This window comes from Muscardinus avellanarius (assembly GCF_963383645.1).
Source record: "Muscardinus avellanarius genome assembly, chromosome: 12".
Lineage (NCBI taxonomy): Eukaryota > Metazoa > Chordata > Mammalia > Rodentia > Gliridae > Muscardinus > Muscardinus avellanarius.
In genome coordinates this window covers 56043163-56056138 of record NC_137798.1, presented here as the reverse complement: position 1 = coordinate 56056138, position 12976 = coordinate 56043163, and the positions used below count along the sequence as shown (strand labels likewise).

The window sequence follows — 12976 nt, the reverse complement described above, 5'->3', positions numbered from 1 at the left end:
GATAATTGAATAATTGTTCTGTACTTCTTTTTCCCCTCAGGTATTGGAAGAGTTGCTGCTACATCTTTAGGAAATTTAACTAACCATGGGTCTGAAGATTTACCCCTTCCTCCTGGCTGGTCTGTGGACTGGACAATGAGAGGGAGAAAATATTACATAGATCATAATACAAACACAACTCATTGGAGCCATCCTCTTGAGAGAGAAGGACTTCCTCCTGGATGGGAACGAGTTGAGTCATCAGAATTTGGAACCTACTATGTAGATCACACAAATAAAAAGGCTCAATACAGGCATCCCTGTGCTCCTAGGTAGAGTATTGACTTATTTTCAATATTTTGTTTCAAGATTATTGCATGTTAGATTGTAGACTTACATTTTCATCACAGAAAGATTTATTTTTATCAGAGAAAGGTATCTTGAAGCTTGAGATTTTAAAATCTTTATTTTTCAAAGTTTATGAAAATTATCTCAACTTATTTTTAGTAATGAATGACTTTCTTTTTTTTTTTTTCTTTTGTTATACTGGGGATGGAACCCAGGGGCATTCTACTTCTGACCGACACCCCAGCCCTATTTTTTATTGTTTATTTTGAAACAGGGTCTCACTGAGTTGCAAAGGGCTGCACTAAGTACCTGAGACTGTCCACGAACTGTGATCCTACTATCTCAGCCCCCCAAATGCTGGGATTGTAATTGTACGCCGCCACACCCAGCTGACTTTAATCATTTAAAAAATACTTTTTTCTTAACAACCTGAAAAACAGGATCAGTGTTCTTATGGTCAGATTCTGTTTTAGTATGCCAGAATATTTTTGTGTCAGATACCCAGAAATTAAATAATTTGTCTCTTCATATTTAAATTTCTATGAATAGTTCATGCCTACTTTTTAAGCCAAAATACTTTTTCAAATTCTTTTACTGGTGCATTGTAATTATACACCAAAGTTATATAAACCTGCGTGCGCACGGCCCTTGGTTTGTTTCCTTTGTATCCTAGCCCCCTTGATACTTTTGAATTATAACATCTTGCTCTTTTTATGCATTTAGGACATGGATTTATGTTCTGTTGATTTTTCCAAGCAAGAAAGTGAAAATTGGGACTGGACAAAACATCTCAGATTTATTTAATAAATATAGCCAGTGATTTCTTGGGACTAGTTTGATTGATAATGGGCATAGCAGTAGATCTGATTTGTTGACAGTTGTAGCCTGTACTATCTAATACCAAAGCCAGTTGTCACATGTAGCTGTTGAGATGTGCTATAAGTGTAAAATACATACTAGATTTCAAAGTACATTTGAAGTGAGTACATATGAACCTTAGTGATAAAGTGGCAGATATTTCACAGTAGCCATATTTGAGCTTCAAGAACTGAGCCATAAGCCAGGCATGGTGGTGCATGCTTGTAATCCCAGAATTTAGGAGGCTGAGATAGGAGGATCGCAGATTGGAGGACAGCCTCAGAAAGTAGTGAGACTCTCATCAACCTAATGAGACTTGTCACACACACACACACACAAGTAAAATGTCATTGGCATATTGATAGATGTTGCCTAGGTGTCATCTGGCATAATACAGGTTATTGGTTATAGTTGATAACTTGTAATTTTTTTAAGGACCATTAAAATCATTATGAAGCTCGGTGTGGTGGACTACACCTGTAATCCCAGTACTTGGAGCCTGAGACAGGAGGATCGCAGGTTTGCAGCCAGCCTCAGCTACTTAGTGAGGCCATCTGCAACTTAGCAAGACCCTGTCTCAAAGAATAAAAAATAGGGCTGGGGTATAGCTCAGAGGTAGAATGCCCAGTACTGCAAAAAAGAAGAACCAAATCTGTGATTACTGTTTATAGTCAGGTGGCCGAGATCTTTGTGGCATAAATAATGAAATGTGAGTGTTTACTGTTTATCACAATTACATTATTAACTTCTCTCAGGAATTCTGTAGAAGTTAAACAGGAGAGAGTAAATGCTATTGATAGCTTTCATTATGTATATTAGGGCATAATTACATCAAATTCTTTGCTTATTCGCTTATTTAATTCCGAGAACATCAGTCTATAGCATGAATTTATTCTACTTGTACAGATAAGAAGCTAAGGCTTAGAGAAGTGAAACAATTTTGCCCTTATTCATATAACTCCTAAGTGGCCAAGCTCAATTTCAAAAACAGGCATATTTGACCTAAAAACCTTAATTCTTTTCCTCCTCTGAGTTGCAGAATCAATGAATATTTCCCTTTGAACTCATTCGTGAAAGATATTTAAGATAAATATCAGTGCCACTTGCATAAGAATCTTTAAATTGTTTACCACACTCTGTAATCTCTTATTTTCGAGTTTAGAAAGCAGTGACCTTTTCTGATATACACATAAATCTTTGTGTTTAATGGCAGACCTCATCCTATTCTAGTTTTTGTCTTCAAATTTGAAATAAATGATTTTGGCTTCCCAGAGTTTAATATTTAACCTGCAGGTGTTCAGTGCTTTCCGTAGCACTTTCCCATATAATACCCTCCTCCCTACTTACTTAGTCCCTCCTTCCTCACAGCATACACAGACTATTAGAACTGATTAAAGCATGGTCTTTTTTTTTTCTAAGCCTATTTTTTAACATAGGTTCTAGTTAATTCTATCTCCCACTCCTCTTAAGTTGATATTGTGCCCACTCTTGCTGCATTATGTATCCTAATCCCTTCTCCCCTTTTCAACCAATAGAAAAAAACCTTTTTTTTTCATTTCGAGAGCTCTCAACCTTTCTAATATCAATTTATAGCTAATTATGTTATTTCAAAAATTTATAATTCTAGTATTAAGCCTTTATTTAAAGTTTAAAAGTTAAAACTTAGTTCTAACATTTCTATAACCTCCTTTGAAGCTATCCTTGAAAAGATTAAATATCAAAAGAAATATCCTAAAACTATGTAAAGCTGTATTGAGCTGCGGATGTGGGTCTCTGTTCCCAGGATGGGGTTTGTTAAAATTGTCAAGAACAAGGCCTACTTTAAGAGATACTAAGTGAAATTTAAAAGATGACGAGAGGAAAACTGATTACTGTTCTTGGAAATGCTTGGTGATTCAGGACAAAAATAAGTACAGCACACCCAAATACAAGATGGTAGTTCATGTAACCAACAGAGATATCATTTGTCAGATTGCTTATGCCCGCATAGAAGGGATATGATAGTCTGGGCAGCATATGCACATGAACTACCAAAATACAGTGTGAATGCAGCATACTGTGCTGGCCTGCTACTGGCCCGCAGCTTCTCAGTAGGTTTGGAATGGTCAGTGAAGGCCTAGTGGACGTGACTGGATGTGAATACCATGTGGAAAGTATTGACAGTCAACCAGGTACTCTCACCTGCTATTTGGATGCAGGCCTTGCCAGAACTACAACTGGCAATAAAGTTTTGGGGGCCCTCAAGGGAGCTATGGATGGAGGCTCGTCTATCCCTCATAGTACCAAACAGTTCCCTGGTTCTGATTCTGAAAGCAAGGAATTCAGTGCTGAAGAACATCAGAAGCACATCATGGGTCAGAACGTTGAAGATTATATGCACTATCTAATGGAAGAAGATGAAGATGCTTACAAGAAACAGTCTTCTCAGAATATAAGGAACAATGTTACTTCAGACATGATGGAGATGTATAAGAAAGCTCATTCTATACTAGAGGAGAGAACCCAGTCTATGAGAAGAAGCCCAAGAGAGAAGTAAAAAAGAAGAGGTGGAATCGTCCCAAAATGTCTTAAGAAAGATCGGGTAGCTCAAAAGAAAGCAAACTTCCTCAGAACTCAGAAGCGGGCTGCAGAGAGCTAAGCCAAACAAAATTTGTCTGAAGATTTTTCAGATAAAGACAATAAACTTATTGACCAAGCAGGAAAAAAAAAAAAAAGGTTGAGCTTAGTTTTTTATCATTAGCAACATAACAGTTTGCAAACGAAGGTAGATTTTACTTTCATATGGTATGATAAAGTTAGACCCTTATGGAAAGTTGTCTAAAAGATAGGGTTGACTTGGGGTTGGTGCACACTTGTAATCCCAGTACTTGGAAGGCTGAACAATTTAGTGAGACTTTGTTTCAAAATAAAGAATAAAAAATAGGGCTAAGGGTGGAGCTCAGAGGTAGAATGCCCCTGGATTCAATCTGTAGTACCACGCACAAAAAAAGGGGGTGGTGGTGGAATATAGTCAGTTTGGGTAGGAAGGATATTGAAAGATACTTAGTTTTCTTTATAATTTCTTGCTTAGATTTAGGGTTTTAATCTTAATATCAATTTTTTCTTCTTAGTGTACCTCGGTATGATCAACCTCCTCCTGTCACGTATCAGCCACAACAAACAGAAAGGAATCAATCCCTTCTGGTACCTGCAAATCCTTATCATACTGCAGAAATTCCTGACTGGCTCCAGGTTTATGCACGAGCCCCTGTGAAGTAAGTGAATTTCCAGCACAGATATTTTTAGGAATCTGAGCTGCTTAACAAACCAAGCCGTGTGTTCTCTTAATAATATTGGGCATCTAAGCCGGGCGTGGTGGCGCACGCTTGTAATCCCCGCGCTTGGGAGGCTGAGACAGGAGGATCGCACAGGTTCGAAGCCAGCCTCAGCTACTTACTGAGGCCCTCAGCAACTTAGTGAGACCCTGTTTCCAAATAAAATATAAAATAGGTCTGGGGGTATAGCCCAGAGGTAGAAAAGCCTCTGGGTCTCACCCCAGTACCACTTAAAAAAAAAAAAAAAAAAAGAACATTCAAAATACCATTTCATTGGCCATTCTGGGTCTTTTGCTTTTTCATATGAAGTTTAGGACTGATTTTCTAGCTCTGTGAAGAATGACATTGGTATTTTAATAGCAATTGCATTGAATCTGTAGATTGTAGATCTGTAGATTGTACTTTTGGTAGAATGGCTATTTGGATATTTATTATATCTAAGAACATAGGAAATGCTTCTATCTCCAAAGATTGTGATTTTTTTTTTTTTTTTTTTAGTGTTTTACAATTTTTTTTATAGAAGTCTTTTTTTTTCTTCTGGTACTGAGGATGGAATCAGGGGCATTCTACCTCTGAGCTACACCCCCAGCCCTACTTCTTATGTTTTATTTTGAAACAGGGTCTCACTGAGTTGTAAAGGGCCTCACTAAGTAGCTGAGGCATGTGTGTGTGTGTGTGTGTGTGTGTGTGTGTGTGTGCGCGCGCATGTGTATCTTTGTACTGCAGTCCTCCTCTCTCAGCCTCCCAATGCTGGGGTTACAAGTGTGTGCCACCACATCTGGCTTTTTTTTTTTTTTGTGTGTGTGTGTGTGTGTGTGTGGTACTGAGGATGGAACCCACGGGCTTTCTACCTCTGAGCTACACGCTAGCCCTATTTTTTTTTTTTTTTAAACAGTCTTACTGAGTTGCAAAGCGCCTAAGTAGCTGAGGCTGTCCACAAACCACGATCTTCCTGTCTCAGCCTCCCAAATGCTAGGATTACAAGCGTGCGCCACCACGCCTGACCACATCTGGCTCTTTATAGAGGCCTTTTACCTCCTTGGTTAGATTTACTCCTAGGTATTTTATTGTTTTTGAGGTTATTGTGAATAGATTTTCTGGATCTCTTTTTCAGTGGATTCATGATTGGCATATGTAAAAGCTACTAATTTTTTGTAGATTGATTTTTTTTTTTTTTTTTTTGCAGGTCTGGGGATGGAACTCAGGGGCATTTGACCTCTGAGCTACACCCCCTGCCCTATTTTTTATTCTTTATTTTGAAACCGGGTCTCATGGAGTTGCAGAGGGCCTCACTAAGTAGCTGAGGCTGTCCGCGAATCGCTATCCTCCAGGTCTCAGCCTCCCGAATGCTGGGATTACAAGCGTGTGCCACCACGCCCGGCTGTAGATTGATTTTGTATGCTGCTTCTTTACTGAATTTGTTAATCAGTTCTAGAAGTTTTTTGGGTTTCTAAATATAAGATCATGCCATCTGCAAATAGAGATAACTTCAGCTCTGCTTTGATATTCCTTTTATTTTTTTCTCTTGCCTTATTTCTCTGGCCAGAGGCTAAAGTACTGTATTGAAAAGGAGTGGTGATAGTGGGCAGTCTTGTCTTGTTCCTGATTTTAAAGGGAATTCTTATAGTTTTCCCCTATTCAATATCTTGGCTTTGGGTTCATTATATATTTATGATATTGAAGTAAGTTCCTTCTATTTTGATTTTTCTGCAGTCTTAATAAGAATGGGTGTTGGATTTTGTCACCTGCTTTTTCCACATCTGTTGAGATGATCATGTGATTTTTTTGTCCTTAGCTCTATTTATGTGGTGAACATGTAGTGATTTGTGTATGTTGAACCAGCCTTGCATTCCTGGAATGAAACCAACTTGATTGTGATATACAATTTTCTTGGTATGATTTTGAATGTGTATCTCTAGTATTTTGTTCATAATTGTTGCATCTGTGTTCAAGAATAATGAATATTTTCTTTTAGTATATTTATTTGGTTTTGGTATTAAGGTGATATTGGCTTCATAGAAAGACTTTGAAAGAAGTTCATCTTTTTCTGTTTCACAAAATAATATGTGAAGGATTGGGTTTAGTTCTTCTCTAAAGGTTTTGTAAGGTTCAGTTGGGAATTAGTCTGGACCTGGATTTTTCTTTGATGGAAGGCTTTTTATCTCTTATCTCTTTGCTTGCTATTGGTTGGTTTAAGTTTCATAACTTCAAATTATACTACAAAACTATAGTAATAAAACCAGCATCAAATTGGCACAAAAACAGAATAAAACCAGCATCAGATTGGCTTGTAGATCAGTGGAACAGAATAGAAGATACTGAAACAAATTACACACTTAAAATTTATTTTTGGCAAAGGTGCCAAAAACTATGTTATAGAAAAGACAGCCTTTTCAACAAATGGTGTTAGAAAAATTGATTATCTGTTTGTAGAAAAATGAAATGAATTTAAATCCCATCCTTTCACCCTGCACAAGACTCAAGATGGATCAAAGACCTGGAATTAGACCAGAGATTTTGAAATTGCTGTAACAGTGTATAAGTTAAACACTCCAGCATTTAGGCACAGGTAGAAACTTCCTCAATAAGACCTCCAAAGTTCAGGAAATCAAAACAAGAGTTAATAAATGGGATGACAGCTGGGTGTGTTGGCACCTGCTTGTAATCCCAGTACTTGGGAGGCTGAGACAGGAGGATTGCAGGTTCAAAGCCAGCCTCGGCAAAATAGTGAGGCGCTCAGAAACCTAGTGAAACCCTGTTTCCAAATAAAGAAATAAAAAAAATGGGCTGGGGGCGTAGCTTGGAGGTAGACTTACTCTAGGTTCAATTCCAAAATTTAAAAAAAATTTTTGAAAAATAAAGAAATAAATGGAGCCGGGCGTGGTGGCACACGCTTGTAGTGCCCGTGCTTGGGAGGCGGAGACAGGAGGATCACGCAGGTTCAAAGCCAGCCACACTGGCTTAAGAGACCCTGTTTCCAAATTTAAAAAGTATAAAATAGGTCTGGGAGTGTAGCCCAGAGGTAGAAGGATTTCCAGGAACCCCAGTACCACCAAATAAATAAATAAATAGGATGACATTTAAAAAGTTTCTGTTCAGCAAAGGAAACCATCAATCTAAAGAGAGAGAGGCGTGGTGGTGCACACTTATAATCCCAGCATTCGGGAGGCTGAGACTGGAGGATCACAGTTTGCGGATAGCCTCAGCTACTTAGGCTCTCTGTAATTTAGTGAGACCCTGTTTCAAATAAAGAATAAAAAATAGGACAGGGGATGTAGCTCCGAGGTCAAATGCTTCTGGGTTCCATCCCCAGACTCAGAGGAAAAAAAAAAAAAGAGAGAGAGAGAGAGAGCCTACAGGGTGGGAGAAGACCTTTGGCAGCTATTCCTCTGATAGAGGACTAATATCTAGAATATACAAAGAATTTAAAAGATTTAGCACTAAAAAAAGACCCAATCAAGAAATGGCAGTTGAACAAAATAGACACTTCACAAAAATGAGATACAAATGGCCAATAAATATGTGAAAAAATGTTCCAATATAATAGCAATCAGAGAGATGCAAATAAAAATTATACTGAAATTCCAACTAACCCCAATTAGAATGGCAGTCATCAAGAAGTTGAACAGCAGTAAATGCTAGCAAAGATTTGGAGAAATAGGAATGCTCTACACTGTTGGGATAGGAAAAGTAGTACAGCTGCTATGGAGATCAGTGTAAAGATTCCTCAGAAAACTGAGAATGGATCCACCAATGTGGTCCAGTTATAGCACTCCTAGGAATCTTTCCAAAGGGACTGAAATCAGAATATAATAGTGATACATGTATATCCATGTTTATATCAGCATAATTCAAAATAGCCAAATTATGGACTCAACCTAGGTGTCCATCAACAGATGAATGGATTACAAAGTCATACACACAATGGAATGATACTTAGCAATAAAGAACAAAATTGTGTCTTTTGTCGGAAAATGGATAGACCTGGAGAATATTATATTAAATGAAATTAGCCAGTCATAGAAAGTGAAGGGTCATATTTTTTCCCCTCTTATACAGAAGCTAGGGAGCAATCAGAATACAAGGAAGACTTTAGGTAATGGAGGGAAACCCCAGTGGAGCGAGGGAGGTGGTTCAGGGGAATATGGGGGGGTAGTGAAGGAAACACTTCCACCGACAGTAGGTATGTATATGAGAATACCGGTGCCACTCTCAATGTCATGTGTGGAGAAGGGAGAGTGGGGAGGGAGCCAGGGGGAGTCTACCAGGTGCTGTGTGCATGTATGTCACTGTCACTCTGAACCATATTATTATGTGAGACTACAATGTAACAATAAAAGAATAGAAAAAACCCACTATTTCAAAGCTTCTTGGTCCATAGTTTACTACTTTTCTCAACCTGTAGGCACTGAACACTTTTGTAAGAAATAAACATTTTAGGTTTCAGTTTTTCATCTTTAAAATGAAAAAACTGAATTAGAGTACTGTTTCCAGATCTTGTTTATTTCAGAGTATAAGTTAGTACTTTAGTGCCTGATGCATAGCTCCATCTCAGCATGTGATCCATTTACAGGGGGTTAAAGGCCTTCTGAGATATATGTAAATATAGTCTTAACACGAGTCCTTTGCCAATTTATGGTATCTTCTACAGTCTACTTTTCCTTCATCTAGAAGAGTTTATTCATTCCTTTCTTCTCGAGATTGATTGTTTTTTCTTTTGTTGTACTGACAGTTGAGTCCAGGGATATCTTCTGAGCTAAACCCCAATCCTATATTATTTTTTAATTTTTATTTTGAACAGGGTCTCACTAGGTTGATGAGTGTCTCACTACTTGCTGAAACTGTCCTCAAACCTGTGATCCTTCTGTCTCAATCTCCCAAGTACTGGGATCACAGGCGTGTACCACCATTCCCTAAATTTTTTAATACTAGGTATTCCTGCTCAGGAATTCTTGACCTATAAATGGCCATTCTTCTTCATTCTTCCTCCGCCTGTGTGATTCCTTGTTTGCTGTAGTGATCATCTTTCCTCCTCTAGATTTATCAATACTAATGTCACAAATGATTTTACCCATTTTTATGCATCATCATAAAGCACAGTGTGCTCTGAAGTATTCTTAAGTTCCTGACAATTAACATTGGCTGAATTTGGGGATTAATATTTTTCAGAAATTATAGAAGCCAGGTTTGGCTGCACACACCTGTAATTCCAGTATCTGAGAGGCTGAAACAGGAGGATTGTTTACAGATAGCCTCAGCAATCTAGCGAGATCCTGTTTCAAAACAAAAACTAAATAAAAAGAAATTATAGAACCATTAGAGCTTGAAATTGGCATTCGTGGTTGTCTAATATCAATATTAGAATAACTGATACTTAAATTTTTTTTTTTTTTTGTACTGGGGATGGAACCCAGGGAGGGGCCTTCTACTTTTGAGCCCCAGACCCATCTTATATTTTTATTCGAAAACAAGGTCTTACTCAATTGCTGAGATCCTCACTAAGCTGCTGAGGCTGGCCTGGAAGTTTTGATTTTAAAAAAGTATGTATTTGGCTGGGGTGGGGGATGGAACACACTTGTAATCCCAGAACTTGGGAGGCTGAGACAGGAGGATCACAGTTTCATGGCCAGCCTCAACTACTTCATGAGGTCCTCTGCAATTTAGTGACAGCATTTTTAAAACAAAGAATAAAATATAGGGCTGAAGGTATAGCTCAGAGGTAGAATGCTTCTAGGTTCAATCCTCAATACTGGGGGAAAAAAATGTATTTGGCGCTTGGCATGGTGGGATGTACCTATAGTCCCAGACACTCCAGAGGCTGAGGCAAGAAGATTGCATGAGCCCAGGAAATCAAGGCCATCCTGGGCTACATAGTGGGACCCTGGCTTAAGAAATAAAACAACAAAACCTCTATATTTAAGTAGTAAATTAATAACTCATTTATCTTTTATTTATTTATTTATTTATTTATTTATTTATTTATTGGTGGTACTGGGGGTGGAACCCAGAGACTTTCTACTTCTGGGCTATCCTCCCAGACCTATTTTTATATTTTATGTGGAAACAGGGTCTCACTAAGTTACTGAGAGTCTAAGTAGCTGAGGCTGGCTTTGAACCTGTGTGATCCTCCTGTCTCAGCCTCCCAAGCGCTGGGATTACAAGCGTGCACCACCACGCCCGGCTCTCATTTATCTGTATATAAAGCTTATGATTTACTTAGTTTTAATGAAACTGACAACTTATAAAAAGACCCATTTATTACATTAATATATGTTTATAAGCATGTGTTGTGAATATTATGTTTTAAAACAGATATGACCACATTCTGAAGTGGGAACTCTTCCAGCTGGCTGACCTGGATACATACCAGGGAATGCTAAAATTGCTCTTCATGAAAGAACTGGAGCAGATTGTTAAAATGTATGAAGCCTACAGACAGGCTCTTCTCACCGAGTTGGAAAATCGCAAGCAGAGACAGCAGTGGTATGCCCAGCAACATGGCAAAAATTTTTAAGTTAATCTTTTAAAAATAAAATTTAAATTTTATAAGAGCTTTAAAATACTTTTGCAGATGAAAAAAAACTGAAACCAAGTACCTTGGTTAAAAAAAGGTAGCTTACTTTTTGGAATTTGTAACTTCTAATTTTCTGTGTATTTTGTTGTTAGAAATTTTCTTTTGAGCAAAAAAATGAGCATCATTTTAAGAGCCAACATGGCATATACTTTCAAATGCTGTATATTACAAAACTGCTTAGAATATTCTTGGAGAAAAATGCAGCATTATAATGTCATTATAACCAGTATTAATAGAAATGATCACTTCTTAAAGCAGCAACTTTGTTTTAAAAAATAATCTATGCAGTGCTTTTCAAGAGATGTTTACTGCTTTATTGTGGAATGTTATCTGGAATGGGATGATTTAAATATCACCATGATGTAGTTCAAAATGTAAAAGAAGATTTGGAGTCTTAGCCGGGTTTGGTAGTGCATGCTTGTAATACCAGCATTTGGGAGGCTGAGACAGGAGGATTGTGGTTTATGGACAGCTTCAGCTACTTAGAGAGGCCCTCTGCAACTTAGTGAAACCCTGTTTCAAATTAAAGAATAAAAAGAGGGCAGAGGGTATAGCTCGGAGTTCAAATGCCCCTGGGTTCCATCCTCACCCGCAAAAAAAAAGAAAAAGAAAAAGAAAATGGAGTCTTTGTGATAATTTTTTATATGTTATATGTGGTCCTTCCCAACACCCACAGTCAAATGTAATGATCCCTTTGAAGCATACAGAGAAAACTTTCAGGAATAAATTTAAGCATAAGGCCTTAGCCTGTGTAGGGAGGTTTGTGCATCACTCAGAGTTGCTAACATCGCTTCCTTACTTTTTAAAGCCAGGGATTCTTCTGCATTTAGCTTGGCCCTAATGAAACATACAGCATAGCACAGTGCCTCCTGACAGACTGGTTAAGCTGCCAAAAATGACAATCAGGGATTCAGCAAGAAATCTTGGTCATTATACCAATTTTATATTACTTTTTTTAATTTTCTAAGTGTTTGTCACAAAATGATGAAAGTATATATTTCCCCTCCCAATTTTTTCCCCTTTCGGTTTAATAGTTAAGACATTGTTCACAATTAGCACAGTATATTGATTATAGACAAACATATTTTTAGCCTGTAAATCTCTAGAATTCTGTGAATTTCATAGCCCTTCAGTTATATTTACATGGCTGTAAATATGTAAATATATTTAGGTAGTCTTCCAAAATACAGAGCACTCCTAGCTATGAGTTTGAGTTCTTGTTTAAATGTTAAATGTTTGATTTTATATAACAAGTTTATTAAATATATTTTTGTGGAAACTAAATGTGTGGTGTTTGAATCCATGTTTTAGACACAGTGTTGTGATTTTTCTATTCAGAAGACTAGCCCATAGGCCAAGGAAGCAATATACTGCAAGCAATGTATTGAAAATTTAAAGTATGGCTAGTGGAGTTTTATCAGTGGGAAAAGGTAATTGACTTAAGTTGCGATCAAACTTTTTGAATACGTAGCTGATTATCTTACGGACTTGTGCATGCTGTTCTATCTTAATTATTTATTTTCCTTTTAGCCATTTATAAGAATGTCTGTTTGGACCTTCCAGATAAGAGGAAGTTTGTTACCACAGCCTCCTATTTTTTTCTTTAATAAAAGGTCTGCATAATGAAACCCCACTAGAGATTTTAGTCATTAGAAGAATACATTATGAAATCACTGGTTTAAAGAACTGAAAATTACCTAAAGAGATTAGCACATGTTTCTTTAAATATAAATTTAAATTTGTAATAGAATTGCCAGTAAAGAAAATGCATCTTGAATTTAAAAAAATAATAAACTGTCATTCTTTATCAACACCTCCCCCAAATTTTCCAAGTTCAGTGAGCATGTTTTAATGTTAGGAACCAGAGTAAACTTTAATAGTTCACATGTTAAAAGAATAGACC

At 37.3% G+C, this 12976-nt stretch overlaps 1 protein-coding gene and 1 pseudogene across 4 annotated transcripts in view; both read left to right on the top strand.

The window, feature by feature from the left end:
* Positions 1-11013, top strand: part of SAV1 (salvador family WW domain containing protein 1) — a gene marked incomplete at both ends in the record, with an annotated part of 35316 nt that extends 24303 nt beyond the window's left edge. Inside the window, 3 exons of one of the 3 annotated variants that reach the window (XM_080708086.1) lie at positions 41-311; positions 4296-4439; positions 10812-11013. In XM_080708086.1, the coding sequence (XP_080564212.1) occupies positions 41-311; positions 4296-4439; positions 10812-11013 (617 nt within the window). Of the gene's footprint in view, positions 1-40; positions 312-4295; positions 4440-10811 lie in introns of those variants that run through there. The other 2 variants (XM_080708087.1, XM_080708088.1) reach the window with 2 other exon arrangements.
* LOC308271632 (large ribosomal subunit protein uL18-like) lies at positions 2970-3823 on the top strand (annotated as a pseudogene). Its single transcript has one exon. The product of its transcript is annotated as a large ribosomal subunit protein uL18-like (transcript).
* Positions 11014-12976: the final 1963 nt, after the last annotated feature.